The sequence below is a fragment of the Pan paniscus genome, chromosome 8, assembly GCF_029289425.2.
Source record: "Pan paniscus chromosome 8, NHGRI_mPanPan1-v2.0_pri, whole genome shotgun sequence".
NCBI lineage: Eukaryota > Metazoa > Chordata > Mammalia > Primates > Hominidae > Pan > Pan paniscus.
The window spans coordinates 71,947,934-71,967,599 of NC_073257.2; the positions used below are offsets into that span (position 1 = coordinate 71,947,934).

The 19,666-nt window shown below is 41.0% G+C and overlaps 1 protein-coding gene across 2 annotated transcripts; it reads right to left on the reverse strand.

The window, feature by feature from the left end:
• Positions 1-714: 714 nt before the first annotated feature.
• Positions 715-17,537, reverse strand: MRLN (myoregulin). Of its 2 annotated transcripts, none has more exons than XM_014346452.4 (3): positions 16,939-17,537; positions 2,186-2,289; positions 715-945 (listed from the first exon to the last, which is right to left on the reverse strand). In XM_014346452.4, the coding sequence occupies exon 3, from the start codon at positions 923-925 to the stop codon at positions 785-787; it is 141 nt and encodes a 46-aa protein (XP_014201938.1). In that variant the 5' UTR covers positions 926-945; positions 2,186-2,289; positions 16,939-17,537; the 3' UTR covers positions 715-784. The 2 variants fall into 2 exon arrangements, with proteins under 2 accessions (XP_014201938.1, XP_057154880.1); XM_057298897.2 differs by lacking the exon at positions 16,939-17,537 and adding an exon at positions 2,724-5,802.
• Between the last annotated feature and the right edge of the window lie 2,129 nt (positions 17,538-19,666).

The window sequence follows — 19,666 nt, forward strand, 5'->3', positions numbered from 1 at the left end:
CTACAAACAGATGAAATATGTGTATAAGAAAATTGGTACAGCATATGTAAAGATTATGCTACTGGAATGTTAAACTTGGTATGTTAAAAATAGAATTATATAAAATGTCACATAGGTACACATCCTAAAAAATCAACTTCACTCACAATCTCACGTATAAATGTTAGTCAATACACCAAATAACGACTATGTTAAAAAAATCCAGAAGTTGTTTGTTTGTTTGTTTGTTTTTGTTTTGAGACTGGGTCTCTCTCTTTCACCCAGGCTGGAGTGCAGTGGTGTGATCACAGCTCACTGCAAACTTGATTTCCTGGACTCAGGCGATTCTCCCACCTCAGCATCCCGAGTATGAGTATCTGGGACTATACAGGCATGCACCACCATGCCTGTCAAATTTTTTTAATTTTTATTTTTAGTAGAGATGGGATTTTCTCAGGTTGCTCAGGCCCGTATCAAACTCCTGCACTCAAGGGATCTGCCTACCTGGGCCTCTCAAAGTGCTGGGATTACAGGTGTGAGCCACCACACCTGGCCAAAAATCTAGAAGTTTCATGACTCAGTAGGATAGATGTTTTTGGGGAAAAAAATTCACTTCAGTATATGTGAATGTTTCATAAGCCATAAAGAACTAAACAATACACAATGTTGTTTGTATTGCAGTGTCCTGTTGGCTTCTAGAGTAAATTGGCAATGTCATAAAACGTGAGTCACTCAACAAGTTAAAATACAAATTTTTATTCACTGTAATTCAGTTTGAAATGTACATGGAAAGGAAGTCAGCTTTCTAAGAAGTTATCACAACATATATAATAGAAATTAAGTCAACAAAGATAACAAACAAAATTTTTAGAAGTCTTCCCACAATTTCATCTTCTAGACTTTTGGGAATAGTAGTAGAAATTAATATCCAGTTTTTACCAGTCATATCCAGAATTCTCCCGCTCCCTAGGAAAAAAGAGAAAAGTATCTTCAAATGAACACATTTATAATACTGATTCTTTCAACTCAATCTAATATTTCCACTATAAAAAGATAGTGAACAAGGTAAGTCTTCCAGGGAATATGCCACACCTATTTGTAACCAATCAATGAAATAAAATATTTTTCTCCCATTTATTTTGACCACTTTCTGTCAAAATCACAGGCTTTTCTCTATGCCAAACTTGCCTTTCTTTCTAAAACAAACAGCTCAAGGAACTTTCATAGTGGCCATTCTCTTTTCATGTTATCTGTAGTAAGTTTATTTATCAAGTATCTGCAGTCATTTCAATCATTTTTATTGGCATTGGTGAAGCTGCTATTCCTCTAACTTGTACTATTGGTGTTACCAGGAAGTGAGAATTTGAAGACATGAAAAAAGGCAGGTACTGATCAAAAAAAAAAAAAAAAAAAAAGATATTTTTCTTTCCTCAAGATCCTGTCTGTCATGTTTTGGTTACTTACTAAGACATCAAACATTTAATTTCCTCCACATTTCTGTATTAATAAAACAGGTTTTAAAAACTACCTGGAATTTGTGGTCTGCATTCCACATTGTTGGAACTGTTTACCAAATGTCTGTTAGGCAGGACATTTAGAACCATTCTTAATCCCTTTTACAGGGGATGTAAAGGCAAATAAGTGGTTTTCAAAGCCTTACACCAAAGTTCCCCATATATACTCAACTTAAAATGAACGTCAGTATCAAAAAGGTGGCAAGATTTGGGTAGTAAAATATTTCATCTACTATTTTCACCCCAAAATAAAAAAGGCAGGTAGACTTTTAAGAGAGAATAAGAAAAAGAGAAGGGGAAAGAAATGAGTACTCTGCCAGTGTTATCTACTCCCATTTTGAGCTATCTTGATAATTTCTGTAATAAATTGCTCCATTCCTAGAGAAGGGAATTACTTGCCCCAAATTATACAATAATCATTAGCAAAAGAAACACCTAGAATTTTCCCTGCATGCAACAATTCCTTTTGCCTGTGTTTCAGCAACAAGGAGCAAAAATAATACATGGGTTTGCAAAGTGATTTTCCTTCTCTCCAGAAACCTCAAACTCCAGCTTGTGTTTCTTCAGTCTGTGGCTCCCAGGGGTACCTTCAACTCTCTCCAAAAAGAGTAAGAGAGAGACTGAAATAAGAAGTGAGGAGGGGAATAGACAATTAGTGAGGAATGAGGAGTGAGTAGAGACCCATTTCTCACCTGAATTAATCCCAGGTAGTGGTAGGTAACACGGCTTCTCAGTTTTCTGCTCTTGCCAGAACAAAGTGCATTCAGCACAGGTGGTCTCTTAGCAACCTTGATTCCTGTGTCAAATCATAGCAAAAAGTTTTACTGGACAGTGAGGTAGTGTAGGAAGTGGAGGGGCAGGGAGCCTACACAGAAAAACTTCCAAAATTGTTTTCAAAACTAGATTGGAAGGAGATGTCTAAGAGTGAACTTTTGAAAATATGACACTTTAATTTCTGTTTATCCCAGAATTGTAGAGCTTAAAACTGAACATTGGACAGAAAGATTAAGCTAAATTCTAGGATTTTCCTGGTGGGGCAAACATTCACCACACTTTTTAAAGAAGTAATTCTCGACCGGGCACGGTGGCTCACGCCTGTAATCCCAGCACTTTGGAAGGCCAAAGCGGGCAGATCACAAGGTCAGGAGTTCGAGACCAGCCTGACCAATATGGTGAAACCCCATCTCTACTAAAAATACAAAAAAATTATCCAGGCATGGTGGTGCACACCTGTAATCCCAGCTACTCAGGAGGCCAAGGCAGCAGTATTGTCTGAACCCAGGAGGCGGAGGTTGCGGTAAGCCGAGATGGTGCCACTGCACTCCAGCCTGGGCGACAGAGGGAGATTCCATCTCAAAAAAAAAAAGAAAAGAAAAGAAAAGAAATAATTCCCTAAAAATTATCTGAAACCAAGGCTTTAATATCTTCATGACAAAACAACAATTACAACCAGAAAAGCCTTCGTATGTAAGTGACCATAACTCATGAGATTGTGTGCCTATTTTTTAAGTACAGTCATCCCTCAGTACCCATGGGGGATTAGTTCTAGAATACCCCACAGATACAGTAACCATGGATACCAAAATCCATAGATGCTCAAGTCCCTGATATAAATGGCATAGTATTTACATATAAACTACACATATCCTCCCATATGCTGTAAATCATCTCCATACGTTACTTATAATACCTAATACAATATAAGTGCTATGTAAATAGCTGTTATGCTGTATTGTATACAAAACAATGACAAGAAAAAAAGTCTGTACATATGCAATAGGGATACATAGTTTTTTCAAAATATTTTCAATCTGTGGTTGGTTGAATCCATGGATATGGAACCCATGGATCTGGAGGGCCAACTGTATTATGTTTTAATATTTTGTATCATTTTTACAAACAAATTAGAAAATGGAGTGAATTTATTACAAAAGACAAGGCTATAAAATCTGATTGCTGTCTCCTTTAACCACGTGCAGTCACACACTGCATAATGACTTGAGTCAATGAAGGACTGGCAGTAGCCCCATGAGATTATAACAGAGTTAGCCAGGCACAGTGGCTCACGCCTGTAATCCCAGCACTTTGGGAGGCCAAGGCGGGTGGATCACAAGGTCAGGAGTTCAAGACCAGCCTGGCCAAGATGGTGACACCCTGTCTATACTAAAAATACAAAAATTAGCCGGGCGTGGTGGCAGGCGCCTGTAATCCCAGCTACTTGGGAGGCTGAGGCAGAGAATTGCTTGAACCTAGGAGGTGGAGGCTGCAGTGAGCTGAGATCGCGCCACTGCACTCCAGCCTGGGCGACGGAGTGAGACTCCATCTTAAAAAAAAAAAAAAGATTATAACAGAGTTGTAAAATTCCTATGTCTTAGTGAAGTCATAGTTGTTATAATGTCATAGCACAATGCATTACTCGTGTGTTTGTGGTGATGCTGCTATAAACAAACCTACAGCACTGCCAGTCCTGTGAAACCACAGCATGTACAATGATGTATGGTACATAATACTTGATAATGATAAAAAATGACTGTGTTAATAGTTGTATTGACTATACTATACTTTTTATTATTTTAGAGTGCACTCCTTGTACTTATCTTTTTAAAAGTTAACTGTAAAACAGCCCCAGGTAGGTCCTTGAGGTATTCCAGAAGAAGGCATCATTATCACAGGAGATGACAGCTCCATGCATGCTATTGTCCCTGAAGACCTTCCAGTGGGACAAGATGCGGACGTGGACGACAGTGATATTAATGATCCTGGCCCTGTGCAGACCTAGGCTAATGTGTGTGTTTGTGTCTTATACGAAAAAAAAAATAAAAATTTTAATAGAAAAAAGCTTATAGAATTAGGATATAAAGAAAGAAAATGTTTGTGTACAGCCATACAATGTGTTTGTGCTTTAAGCTAAGTATTATTATTATTATGAAAGAGTCAAAACATTAAGAAAATTAAAAAGTTTATAAAGTAAAAAATTAGAGTATATGAAATTTAATTTTTTTCTTTTTCTTTGTTTTCTTTCTTTCTTTCTTTCTTTTTGAGACAGAGTCTCGCTCTTATCGCCCAGGCTGGAGTGCAATGGCGCGATCTCAGCACACTGCAACCTCTGCCTTCTGGGTTCATGCAATTCTCCTGCCTCAGCCTACCGAGTAGCTGAGATTACAGGAATGCACTAGCAAATCTGGCTGATTTTTATATTTTTAGTAAAGACGGTGTTTCACCATGTTGGCCAGGCTGGTCTTGAGCTCCTCCCCTGAGGTGATCCGTCTGCTTCAGCCTCCCAAAGTGCTGAGATTACAGAGGTGAGCCACCAGTCCCAGCCTATTTCTTTATTCTGAAAATTTATTACTGATGAAAGAAAGAAATGATAAATAAATTTAGTGTAGCCTAAGTGTACAGTGTTCACAAAGTCTAGAGTAGTGTACAGGAATGTCCTAGGCCTTTACATTCACTCACCATTCACTCAGTGACTGCAAGCTCCATTCATGGGAAGTGCCCTATACAGGTGTACCACTGTTTATCTTTTATACCACATTTTTACTGTACCTTTTTTATTTTAATTTTTTATTTACTTCTTTATTGTATTTTTAATTTTTTTGAGATAGTATCTCACTCTGTCACCTAGGCTGGAGTGCAGTGGCACAAATATGGCTCACTACAGGCTCGACCTCCCAGGCTCAAGCGATGCTCCCACCTCAGCCTCCTGCGTAGCTGGGACTACAGGTGTGTGCCACCATGCCTAGCTAATTTTTTGTATTTTTTTGTGGAGATGGGATTTTGCCACGTTGCCCAGGCTGATACTGAAGCCCTGAGCTCAAGCAGTCCACCTGCCTCAGCCTCCCAAAATGCTAGGATTACAGAGGTGAGCCACCACACCCAACCTATTTCCTTATTTTGAAACAGGAGCTTGCTCTGTTACCCAGGCTGGAATGTAGTGGTGTGATCATAGCTCACTGTAACCTTGAACTCCTGGGCTCATTCAATCCTCCCTCCTCAGCTCCTGAGTAGCTACGGCTACAGGTGTGCACCGCCTTGCCTGGCTAATTTTTAATTTTTTGTAGAGACGGAGTCCTGCTATGTTGCCCAGGCTAGTCTCAAACTCCTGACCTCAAGCAATCCTGGGAGAACAGGAGTGCGATTCTAGCTCACTGCAGCCTCAAACTGCTGGCCTCAGGTGGTCCTCCCCTCCTCAGTTTCCCAAAGCGCTGGGGAGCCACTGCACCTTGATGATATTAAAATGTTTAAATATGATTATAACTCCTACTTATAACCACCCATTACACTCCTAAGTGTATCCCCCACCAGAATGCATGGCTATCTGCCTACCAAGACACATATCCAAACATCGTAATAGCTTCAATATGGAAACAACTTAAATGCCATTAGTACATGGATAAATTGTGGCATAGTCATATAATGGAATATTATATAATAGTAAAAATTAAACTACAGCTATAGACAAAAACAAAGATGAATCTTACAAATATACCATTGAATTTTAAAATACAAAAACAGGTGAATCTAATAAAGATAGCATTGAATTTTAAAAAGCAAGACACAAAAGACAACAGCGTAAGTACATTTATATAAACTAGAAAAATAGAGTTAAAGTGCATGGTTTAGGGGTATATATATGGTTGGCAGTAATGCAAGTGGTAAATTTATCAAGAAAAGAAAGAGATTTGCTACCACAAAATCAGAGTAGTCCTGACTTTAGGGAGTATAGGGAAAGGAAACAGGCAAGAGATTCCAACAGTGTTTCATCTCTTGTCCTGGGTGGTGGTTATACTAGCAATCACTTTTTAACTATTTATTAAACTGTACATAGAAGCTTCATGTGATTTATTTCCTTCCTTTCTTCCTTCCCTTCCCTTCCCTTCCTTCCTTCCCTTCCCTTCCTTCCTTCCCTTCCTTCCTTCCCTTCCTTCCTTCCTTCCCTTTCTTTTCCTTCCTTCCCTTTCTTTTCCTTCCTTCCCTTCCTTTTCCTTCCTTCCCTTCCCTTCCCTTCCTTCCCTTCCTTCCTTCCTTCCCTTTCTTTTCCTTCCTTCCCTTTCTTTTCCTTCCTTCCTTCCTTCTTGCTTGCTTTCTTTCGAGAGTCTCACTCTGTATCCTAGCTTGGAGTGTAGTGGTACAATCCTATTTCATTGCAGCCTTGAACTCCTGGACTCAAGCAATCCTCCCACCTCAGCCTCACGAGTAGCTGGGGCCACAGGCACATGCAACCACACCCAGGTAGTTTATTTTTATTTTTGTAGAGACAGGGTCTCACTATATTCCCCAGGCTGGTCTTGAACTCCTGGCCTCCAGTGATCCTCCTGCCTCAGCCTCCCAAAGTGGTGGGATTACAGACATGAGCCACTGTACCTGGCCTTCATGTGCTTTTCTGTATGTATGTTAGACTTCATAATTAAAATACTAAACAAAATAAAAGACCAGAGAGAAATAAATCCAAATGTCAATAGTGGCCATAGTTGTGAAGTTTGGGTGGAAGGAATTTGGGTGATTTTCTTTTCCCTCTGCTGTTTCCATTTCTCACTGCCACCCGCCCCCGCCCCCCACCACACCTTGCTGTTTCCATTTCTCACATTCATTCATTTAAAAGGATATTGCCTATATAACTTCAGAACACTAAGGAAAGTAGTCTCATTACTGTTAGTCTTCCTGCCTCTGATACATTTCAAAGTAATTTATACTGATTTTATTTTTGTCAAACCAATCATTATAACAAATATGAATGAAAGGAAAATTACATTTATCAATGAAACATTTTAATGAAAGTATGTAACTTCTATGATAAGGCAAATCTCTTCCACCATGAGGAACAGGAACCAGGGGTTCCTGTTTGGTTTTTGCCCTTGATGTTAGGTCTGTTTCTAGATCTAAATAATTGGAAGGACACAAATTTGTCTCATCACAAGTTTCCTAACACACCCAGGTTTTACTGTGGATTAAAATTATGAGTCACATGGTGGTTGGATTTACATTGAAAATGAATCAGGGGCACCTCTACCTCCTACCTCCTACCTCCTACCTCCACCACTACTGCTACCTTTGCACGGTCTCCCTCTGATGCCAAGCCGAGGCTGGACTGTACTGCTGCCATCTCGACTCACTGCAACCTCCCTGCCTGATTCTCCTGCCTCAGCCTGCCGAGTGCCTGGGATTGCAGGCGTGTGCCGCCATGCCTGACTGGTTTTCGTATTTTTTGGTGGAGACGGGGTTTTGCCATGTTGGCTGGGCTGGTCTCCAACTCCAGCTCCTGACCGCGAGTGATCTGCCAGCCTCAGCCTCCCGAGGTGCCAGGATTGCAGACTGAGTCTCGCTCACTCAGTGCTCAATGTTGCCCAGGCTGGAGTGCAGTGGCGTGATCTCGGCTCGCTACAACCTCCACCTCCCAGCCGCCTGCCTTGGCCTCCCAAAGTGCCGAGATTGCAGCCTCTGCCCGGCCGCCACCCCGTCTAGGAAGTGAGGAGCGTCTCTGCCTGGCCGCCCATTGTCCGGGATGTGAGGAGCCCCTCTGCCCGGCTGCCCAGTCTGGGAAGTGAGAAGAGCCTCTTCCCGACCGTCATCCCGTCTAGGAAGTGAGGAGCATCTCTGCCTGGCCGCCCATCATCTGGGATGTGGGGAGCGCCTCTGCCCCGCCGCCCCGTCTGGGAGGTGGGGGGCGCCTCTGCCCGGCCGCCCCGTCTGGGAAGTGAGGAGCCCCTCTGCCCAGCCGCCACCCCGTCTGGGAGGTGTACCCAACAGCTCATTGAGAACGGGACATGATGACAACGGCGGTTTTGTCTAATAGAAAAGGGGGAAATGTGGGGAAAAGAAAGAGAGATCAGATTGTTACTGTGTCTGTGTAGAAAGAAGTAGACATAGGAGACTCCACTGTGTTCTGTACTAAGAAAAATTCTTCTGCCTTGGGATGCTGTTAATCTACAACCTTACCCCCAACCCGGTGCTCTCTGAAACATGTGCTGTGTCCACTAAGGGTTAAATGGATTAAGGGCGGTGCAAGATGTGCTTTGTTAAACGATGCTTGAAGGCAGCATACTCATTAAGAGTCATCACCACTCCCTAATCTCAAATACCCAGGGACACAAACACTGTGGCAGGGCCCTCTGCCTAGGAAAACCAGAGACCTTTGTTCACATGTTTATCTGCCGACCTTCCCTCCACTATTGTCCTATGACCCTGCCAAACCCCCTCTCCGAGAAACACCCAAGAATGATCAATAAATACTAAAAATAAAAATAAAAATAAAAAAATGAATCATGGTAGTAAGTGTTTCTTCTTTAGGATCGAAGGGGCATTTGTTGAAGAGAATAGCTATTTAACAGCAGTAATTTTCAGGATGAAATATTTCCTAGTTTTTATCTGATAGAAACATGTACCAAAAAATATACACAAATTTTAAACAAGTTAGGACACCTTAAAAACTATGCTACAACTTACTGAATGTGTTTATCTGAAGACCTTGGTCTTATCTCGAACGTAATGTTTTAACATCATAGTTAAAATGACATGACCTTCCATTTCTGATATGACAGCTGAGGTTACTTTGGGTCAAATTTTTTTTATGTTGAAACTTCAGATGACGGCAAATAATTCCCCCCCACCACCCCCCCCCACCATGTGAACACCTCTGCCTTTCTTTTCCTCATTTCTAGAGGCCATTGGGAGTCACTTTATTATTTTATAAACTGTTGTACTGAAAGTAGAATGGATACTCTCATCTAGTTTATAAGTTTTTATTTCTTCCTTTGATTCTATCAAGATTCAGGTCCAAATAATCTAATTTAAATTGACCTGTTCATTGCTTATTAGATAGTTGAGGAGTGGTATCCCACAGAGATAGACAAATGAGAGTAGCAGGAACCCCTGGTTTCTAGGAGCTGGACTTCATTGTACCCTCTGTTCTTCACTCTGCCACCAGTTTGTAAGCCCTTGCCTTTGAAGTCAACTCTGACTCCAGGGACCATAAGAACAATGTATTTTCTAAATGGCTTGGTCCCCTGGCAAAAAAACCACAACAACAAAAAAACAACAACAACAACAAAATACCTCTATTATATAAAAGTATTACAAGTTCTGAGACTTCACACTCTCCTCAATTTCTCCTAACCTCTAACATTTCTCTTTATTAAGTGTGGATTTTTGGTTAGGACAAAGTACAGAATGAATATACTTTGCAAAGTCTCTTTTTCACTCAAAATAAAAATTTTCATTGGATTCAAGTTTATAATCTTAAACACATCAGTCACACTTCAAAAATATTTTCTTTTTTAATAAAAATTTTCTAATCCTTCTCCTTGTTTCAATCAATGTCTAACAGTTAAGATAATATTGATAGAAGTTCCCTAGAGGCATATGTTGAAAAATGAGACACAGTTGAAATCTGTCCACTTCTGCTGAATAAGCCACTTAAGTAAATAATATTATAATAATCACCATTTATTGAGGGTCTATTATGTGCCAGGCGCTGCTTATGCACAACTGGGAGATGAAGGACTTTGAGTATTCTGTGCCATAGTTTAGAAACTAATCCAGTACTTCAGCTTCCAGATGCCATGTTCTTTCAACTATACTGATTTATTCATGTTTTAAAATGAAAAGTTACTTTTGAAAAGATCTACATTATAATGGAAATGGACTATACTGGCATGGAAACATCACATAATTATTAATGGCCATGCTCCTTCTTCAGTCCTGGATCCTTTCTATATAAGTGAGCTGGTTGTGGATGGGATGCAAGGGCTGACAGTTACCCCTCTGGCCCCGATAACCCCAAATTTGCCGGAATTCACTTTATAACAGTTAGTTGCTAATTTATTCACATCAAAACAATCTGCCCTTTGTAAATGGGACATTGCCCAGATCACAACTGTGAGCTCACTATTTAACAACAAATTTAGCTGAAAGTACAGTTTTTTTGTTTTTGCTCTTGTTGCCCAGGCTGGAGTCCAATGGCACGATGTCGGCTCACTGCACACTGCAGTCTCCACCTCCCGGATTCAAGTGATTCTCCTGCCTCAGCCTCCTGAGTAGCTAGGATTACAGGCATGCACCACCACGCCTGGCTAATTTTTGTATTTTTAGTAGAGTTGGGGTTTCTCCATGTTGGTCAGGCTGGTCTTGAACTCCCAACCTCAGGTGATCCGTCCGCCTCATCCGCCCAAAGTGCTGGGATTACAGGCGTGAGCCACTGCGCCCAGCTAAAAGTACAGTTTTTATTATTTATTTTTATTATATTTTACTACCTATTTTATTCATATTTATTGTTATTTGTTTTTAACCACTTGTTACCTTATGGCTAACAAGTTTCTCCCCTTGACCTCCTTAACATTAACTAAGCTGAGAAATAATAAGAATGCTACCAAGACATGGTGTTTGAGAGATGGGTCTAGAATCAGACTGACAGAGTTTGAATCTCAGGTCTGCCACTGTGCATGAGACCTTAAGCAAGTTACATTAACTCTGTGCCTTAGTTGGCACTTCCATAAAGTGGGGATAATGGTACCTGCTTCTTAGGGTAGCCTGATAATTCAATGAGATAATGCTTGTGCCTAGAAAGTAAACATTTAGTAAGTGATAGTCTATTATTAATTACAGTTTAGCATATTACTGTTAGACAGTAGCACTTGAATGAATCATTCTTCTCAAGTTCTCTTTAAGCACCTAAACAGGCAAGACTGTTAAACTCCTATTCATCCTTTGAGATTCAATCTCACCTCCTCTGTTATCCAATCTGACTTCCTTAGGCAGAATGTATTTCCGACTTGTCCGTAACATGTTGCCAGTGACCACACTGTATCATGGTTGTTTACATGCGATAACCTATAGTCAGTGATGCTTTCCTAGAAGGTAGGGGAATCTGGATTCCAGTGCCTCACACTCTCCGACACTAATTAGTTCTCAAAAAATACTGACTTGACTATACTTAAAGCAGAAGCTTTCTGGAAAGAATGAAAGTTCACTTTGTCCAAATGACAATTACAACAAGAAAAACATACATAATAAGTCTACTTCTCCCAGCAAATAATTTTAAAAATAAAATCCCAAAGTTGGGTGCTTGCAACTTGTCTCCCTATGGAAAACATCTCCCTTTCCCAGAAAGTTTATGTTCAAGACAACTGTCTTTTAGAAACTTGAGAAATCGTATGAGAACTATGTCTTATTAATGCTTTTTCTTTTGTTTTTTTTTTTTTTTTTTTTGCTTATAATTAGGGAAGCAAGTCAAGTTGTTGGAAGGCAAGAAAAACTTGGCACAGGACGTGCAGGGTTTTAGAATGGGATGATCTGTTGGGATGGCCACCGTTTCTACAGCATAGTGGAGGTTTGCCCTCACTAAACTCAAATTCGAGTAATTTGGGAAAATTTGGGCATATGCAATGGTAAATGGATTTTTTGTGTTCTGTAAGCTTCTAAAATTTGAGTTCAAGCTGCATTTTCTGAGCTCATTAAGGTCCCCTTCAATTCTGCCCGAAGTTGAATTATATGAGAAAGGAAATTTAACACAAATCTGAGAAATTAACTTATCAATGACGTGAACATTATATCATAGAAAGCTTGTATAGGAATTAAATAATGCATATGGCTGTATGTTTAAATGATGGCAGGCATTATTCTTGCACCTTGTTTCCTGATTAAGACATGATCTCAGGTCAATTATTCTCTTTCCAGCTAAGAAAAACAACAAGAGGGAAAGACTGGAAATACTAACGAAATCTTGGTATAGAAAAGATATCGGAGCTTTTGTAAACTTCTCATTTGACAAACAAGGCCCAGAGAAGTGCAGAGACTTGTCTGAGGTCACACAGTGACTTTTTCCAAAGCTAGTGCTACAATTGCCTCAGCAATTTTCTGACATTTATGATAGACTGGATTCTGCATTTCACCAGTCAGCTATGTGAGGAGAGTCTACCTTCATCACCCTCCAACATCTTTGATTCCAGCCCATGTATAACCAGAGAGTCCAGATCAAAGCAAATCACAAGTGAAAAGTAGAAAATGTGGCAGGTCAGGGCCACAAGGCAGAGAATTTGACAAGTGGACTTCGACTGAACACAGAAACATGTTAGTCACAGATGATCAGTCAGCAAGGTGGAGTGAGGAGAGAGTACAGGATCTGAACCGGATGGAACCAGTTTGAGATCCTGGCTCTTACCACTATTAACTCTGCAGCCTTGGACAAAGCACCTGACCTCAGATGCCACCTCATCTGGAGAACAGAGAGAGTAATATCTGTCTTGTGGGGGGTTGAAAGGACTTTATTCATAGCTAAAGTTCAGTGCCTTCTATACACACTTTGATTTTTAATCTCATAAAACTTTATGAGGTGGAATATTCATACCACTATTTTCTTATTCAAAAATACAGAAACCCAGAGAGGTTAAGATAGCTGTCCAACGTTACACACGTAGTAAGAGGTGACCAAGGATTTTTATGGAGATTTGTTTGGCTCCAATGCCCACGGCCTTAGCCACTGCAATATTGCAGGACTGGTAAAAATGTAAGCCAAGAGGCCAGGCATGGTGGCTCACACCCGTAATCCCAGCACTCTGGGAGGCCAAGGCAGGCAGATCACCTGAAGTCAGGAGTTGGAGATCAGCTTGGCCAACATGGCAAAACCCTGCCTCTACTAAAAATGCAAAAATTAGCTGGGCGTGGTGGTTCGCACCTGTAGTCCCAGCTACTCGGGAGGCTGAAGCACAAGAATCGCTTGAACCTGGCAGGCAGAGGTTGCAGTGAGCCGAGATCATGCCACTAAACTCCAGCCTGGGTCTCAAAAACAAAACAAAACAAAACAAGCAAACAAAAAAAGTAAGCCAAGAACCCAGCATGCTGCCTGACACTCAATAAATAGTGCCTAGTTAAGTGAAGCAGCAGATTCAGAAAGATGGCCACTTCCTTGCAGCCCAGCCATGAAGAGGGATGGAGTGGTTCAGTTAGATGAGAGGAAACAAATAGCCCTTAAGAGATGGAAAGCCCAGAGAAGCTGAGGCAGACACACAGACACATGAGCAGCAGGGTGTTGGCTCACCTGGCAGCACTCCTGAGGGTCCATCTGATCACCCACCCGCCCCAGGTCAGAAAGCAGGTTTCAGACCTGTCAGGAGCCACTGTGTTTCTCTTCTCTTCAATGGAAGCTCCCTTGCTCTCTCTCTCTTTTTTTTTTTTTTTTTTTTGAGACGGAGTTTCGCTCTTGTTGCCTAGGCTGGAGTGCAATGGCGCAATCTTGGCTCACTGCAACCTCCGCCTCCTGGGTTTAAGTAATTCTCCTGCCTCAGCCTCCCGAGTAGCTGGGATTACAGGCTCCCGCCACCACACCGGTTAATTTTTGTATTTTTAGTAGAGACAGGGTTTCACCATGTTGGACAGGCTGGTGTTGAACTCCTGACCTCAGGTGATCCATCCTCCTTGGCCTCCCAAAATGCTGGGATTACAGGCATGAGCCATCACGCCCAGCCCACTTGCTTTCTTTTTAGGTCAACATCTGTTCAGTTTTGGCTTTCCCAAGCCATTGATGGCCATGCCTCAAATGTTTGAAGTAAATGTTGTGGCCCTAAAAAGAACAAGTTTTCTACATATGAACAAACATGACTTCTTAATCCTCCACTATCAGGACTCTTGAAGGTTAACGTTTCTAGCTGCCATATTCTTGCCCTAAACAGATCATACATTGCCCCTGAGATGACACGAATTTATTCAGTTATGGGCACTGAACATTATGAAATATTCTGGAATTGAAATAATCAAAATGTTATCAACCTTCTCCCTGCCAAGTTTTCCAGCCCTCTCCATGAATCACAGTTGTGATGCACTTTTACAAAGCCGGATGAAATGCCCGGAGCCCTGGCTGGGGATCAGCTGTGCGAGGCTTCCTCAGAGAGCCCCAACACAGCGGTGCCAGCAGACACTTGTCCTTTGAGTGGTGCGAGGATGCAGAAATGGGTGCAGGATGCAGAAACGGGTGCAGGATGCAGAAATGGGACTAGGGGGGCTTGTTTGTGTTTTTTGACCTGCAGAACTCAGATATCCAAATGAGTGTCATTCCCATTTGGAGTTGGTGAATGGAGGGGAGTGGGGAAATCTCTGGGCTTTTTTGAGTATTCAAAGGCATTTGGCAAAACCTTTTAAACTGCCTACTTGGCCTGCAACACACACTCCTTGGTATAAATTCACTGGTGGCAATGTCTTTATGTTTTTAGGTGCAGATCTGATTTCTGAAACAAGCTGATTGTTCTTTGGAGTCAAGTTTAGCTGAAAATAGATGGTTAGGCTGGAGAATAGAATTTCAAGTTTAAATGACAGACTATGACCACCTTTAGAGCAGAAATGATATCTCTAGCATTTTCCACAGAGCTTGGAACAAAGTAAGTGCTTAATGACAATTTTTTTCCATTGGGCAGATGAGGTGTGACTTTAAGGTGTTGCTCTTCTATTCTTCACAAAGTCATTACTTAGAAGGTGATACTTGGCCAGGTGCAGTGGCTCACACCTATAATTCCAGCACTTTGGGAGACCAAGGCGGTGGTTCACTTGAGCCCAGGAGTTTGAGACCAGGCTGGGCAACATGGCAAAACTCTGTCTCTACTAAAAAAAAATAATAACAAAAAATTAGCTGGGCATGTTGGTGCACACCTGTAGTCCCAGGTACCCGGGAGGCTGAGGTGGAAGAATCACTTGAGCCCGGGAGGTGGAGATTGCAGTGAGGTGATATCAAGCCACTGCACTCCAGCCTGGGTGACAGAGTAAGACTCTGTCTCAAAAAAAAAAAAAAAAAAAAAAAAAGTGATACCCAAGGAGGAGTACTGAACCATGAGTAAGCCCATTCTGACTTTTATAGACCCCGTTTTAGGTTAGCACATGGTGTCTTGCACATGGTAGGAATTAAATACATATTTGCACAATTAAAGTTTACAGAGGAAAACAAAAATCCAATCATATCTCCTGAGTTACAGAGCAACACTTTGGAAAGCAGGTATTGAGACAATCCTTCTTTCTGTCTTATCCAGACACACAGAATCTAATGTGGCAAGGGTGGAAACCAGTCTTTTGGAAACATAGAAAGACAGAGCAAAAAGAAAAATGTTAGAATGCTGATTATAATAGAGCACATACGTTTATGGAAATAATAGTTTATATTTTGAAGTTGTTTGGGGAGGTTTCTCATCATCGCTGATCTTAGCTGTAGACTTCATGTCTTGATTGCTAACAGTATACCATCCTCCAATCCACCTGTCCTCAGCATTTGCATGGTTTACACTATTCTAAAAATGAAGTTACTAAAAGTAGTAGAAGTCAGATATCGCCTCTACAGTTTAAATTCATGTTTCCCATCAAAAACCATATTTGGAGGCTCTGGATTTAAATTGGAAACAAATGAGAGATAATTAGGAAGATTCAGGAAAAATTCAAAGAAGGAATTTATAAATTTGTTAAAATAACAGTCACTGTCACTATACTTGGCTTCTTATATACACTGAGTAAACCCCACCACGTTGTAAAAGAGACTATGATTCTCATTTTACAAATGAGCAAACTGAGGCTCAGAGTGGTTGAGTACTTTCTTAGGATCACACAGCTTGTATGTGGTCCAAGCCAGGGCTCAACAACAAGCCCACATCTGCCTCCTTCTAGTTCCCTGTCATGCCTCCCTTACACATTTTATTTAGAAGCCTGGTGCACATGTTCAAGAATTGAACATACATAACCAAAGCAGAAAGCTATATTAGTCTGTGGTCTTGAAGAAGGATTGGAGTGTCAGGTTTTAACCCTGCTCAAGAGAACCAAGCGGGGCATTGGCCTTTCTGGGCTTCAGGGTCCCCCTTTTCTAGACAGAAAACATAGTGACCTACTTTGAAGGACTCTCAGAAGCAACCAGCATAAAGAAGGCTGCAAAGACAAAGCCTCTGGCTAAAAAACAAGGAAGCAATGAATCCATGGAACAAGACAGGTGCCCTCTCTGATCCAAACCTAGAACAAGGGGGAAAAAAACAAAAGTGCCCAGGTCTCTTGTCCAACTACTCCTCCCCCCAATCCCCTACATATACTTTTCATATGTGAAAATTCTCTTTGAAATCACTGGAATTCTATTTGGAGAGAAAATACAAGGAGACAGCTCAAGCTGCAGCCACAGGTCTTGGTCAAGTAGTTTAAATATCGTTAATCCTTTGCTTCTCCTCCTGCCTTTATTTAACCAAAAGAAAATGAGAGGAGTAGAAATCTAATTCATTGGTCTCTCTTTATAATCAGCCTTATAAAAAGCAGAGAGATGCTGCAGGGAATAGGAAATAGGCTTTATGAGTCTTAGTGAATTTTAGCCTACTATGTTCTCCCTCTATCAGAAGCACATAAACTTTAGAGTCACACTAAACTTTCCTCCAAAATCAACGTCTTAAAATGCTACATTAAAAAACAAAACAAAACAAACAAACAAAAAAAAAACACTTACTGTCCAGGGGTTCAATAAGCGAAGTCCAAAGTCAAGGGAATGACCTCTCTCTTTTATGAAAAACACCATATGGTCTTGGTGGATCAGGAGGCTCACTGGTCTGTTATTAATAACTGGCTTAGAGCTTTATGAAGAAACATGAGCCAGAATGTCACGGGAGGAGGCAAGCGGAAAGAAATTGACAGGCACAGGTGGAACAAATTATAACAAAGATATACTTATGCCCACACAGGAGCTCAAAGAACCCATGAGAAGGAGATCAGTTCCTCCACAATCAATAGACCCTTATGTCAAGTTTTTGAAGAGTTAAACAACCAACAAAATATCCTGAATGTCGGCAGGGAACATCACACACCAGGGCCTGTCGGGGAGAGGGTGGGAGCCTGGGGGAGGGATAGCATTAGGAGAAATACCTAATGTAAATCACAAGTTGATGGGTGCAGCAAACCAACATGGCATATGTATACCTATGTAACAAACCTGCATGTTGTGCACATGTACCCTAGAACTTGAAGTATAATAATAATACAAAAAATCAGGAATGTCAAAAAGACACCATGACTCATTTAATGTTATACTATCCTTTGCTCTTCTGAACAATTATTTTCCATGGACATCTGAATATCTTCTTAAATTTATACATTTTACCTTGTTTATATTGACTCCTCAATTTTAAAAATCTATCAACAAATGGATTTTGAAATGCATGTTATCAACTTTTTAAAATTTGTTTACCTGTGAGCATATCAGCTGGCTTCCCTTAGAGATCCCAAAACAATTCCTGGAAACATATAGGTATATGTGGGGGTTGGAGGCTGGATCTTGTGATTGTATCATACATAAATTCATGTGGTAAGAATGGAGGTGTAATCCTCACTTTACTTCTGGTTTGCAGTGGCTCTCGTCTTTTGGAAACTTATATTTCAAAACATTCCAAATTCTGTGCCTTCCCTCCTCCCCCATAAATGGCATCAAATTGTTTATAATATTAACAGTATGTCTTTATACCTAATTACATTAAACACTGGTTCTGTCTGAAGTATTAAAAGAAACTGACAATTATGTGGCTGGGAGTGGTGGCTCATGCCTGTAATACCAGCACTTTGGAAGGCCAAAGCAGGCAGATGGCTTGAGCTCTGAAGTTCGAGACCAGCCTGGGCAGCATGGTGAAACCCAGTATCTACCAAAAAAATACAGAAAAGTAGCCAGGTATGGTGGCACATGCCTGCAGTCCCAGCTACTCAGGAGGCTGAGGTAGAAGGATCACTTGAACCCTGGAGACAGAGGTTGCAGTGAGCCAAGATCATGCCATGGCACTACAGCCTAGGTAACAGAGCAAGACTCTGTCTCAAAAAATAAAAAAGAAAACTGACAATTAGAGAAAAGTTACTGAAATACATAAAGATTGTTCAATTGCTTCTTTTTTTCTTTTTCAGTAGAGATAGGGACTCACTCTGTCACCCAGGCTGAAGTGCAGTATCATGATCATAGCCCACTGCAGCTTTGAACTCCTGAGTTCAAGCAATCCTCCCACCTTGGCCTCTTGAGTAGCTGGGACCATAGGCATGCGCCGCTGCACTCAGCTAAATTTTTTTTTTTTTTTTTTTGTAGAGATGAGGTCTTGCCTGGTCTTGAATCCTGGACTCAAGTGACCCTTTGCCTCTGTCTCCCAATGTGATGGAATTACAGCCGTGAGCCACTGCACCCAGCCAACTGCTTCATTCTTAAGGTTCCAGCTACTTCTCACCCTGGCTCAGATCTAGTAACTGCTCTTTTGTCAAACTAAACCTTTTTCAGCTAAATGCTGTGGTCGGTGGGGTGGATACCTCACTACAAATCTCACCCAGTGGAATGTTATTCTACTGAGGCAACTGTGAAAAAGAGAAACTGATATGCTAGTGACGCTCAGTTTAATAGATGGGAGAGAAGGAGTGGAATAGGTATACGGCCTTTCTTTTTTTTTCCATTCTCTGGTCAATTAAAAAATTTTGAGTACCCACTGAATATATGTATTTTTATTTATAGAACATATGCATATACTATTGTAAATATATCATTTACATCATAAAATATAAACACAATTTTTAAAAGAAGAAATGTAAAAATAAATAGACATTCTAATATTTTCTTACCACACTTCCAATGGGTCATCTTTACCGGTCCCTGGGGCATGGAGACTCCACTCTGCAGCTGACTGATGAGTGTTCAGAACACCAGGCCCACCACTTATTAGCTGTTGTGGGTTGAACTGCATCCTCTAGAGACATTTTCAAGCCCAAGTCCTCAGTACCTGTGAATGTGACCCTATTTGGAAACAAGGCCTTGCTGATATAATCCAGATGAGATCATGCTGGATTAGGGTGGGTCCTAATCCAATCACCTGAGTCCTTGTGAGAAGTGGGAAATGGGGACATAGTCAGACACATAGGGAGACATCATGTGACAAAGGAAATAGATATTGGAGTGACGTGTCCACAAGCCAAGGAATACCAAGGACTGTGGGCAACCACCAGAGAAGCAAGGAAGAGGCAAAGAAAGACCCTCCCCCAGAGCCTTCAGAGGGGCCATGGTCCTGCCGATACCTTAGTCTTCGTCTTCTGGTCTCCAGAAATGACACAATAAATTTCTGTTGTTTTAAGCCACCCTGTTGGTGGTAGAATTGAGCTTCTAATACTTTAAAAAGTATTTTTATAAAAAATGAATGCAAATGTTTTAAGAATTCAAATTC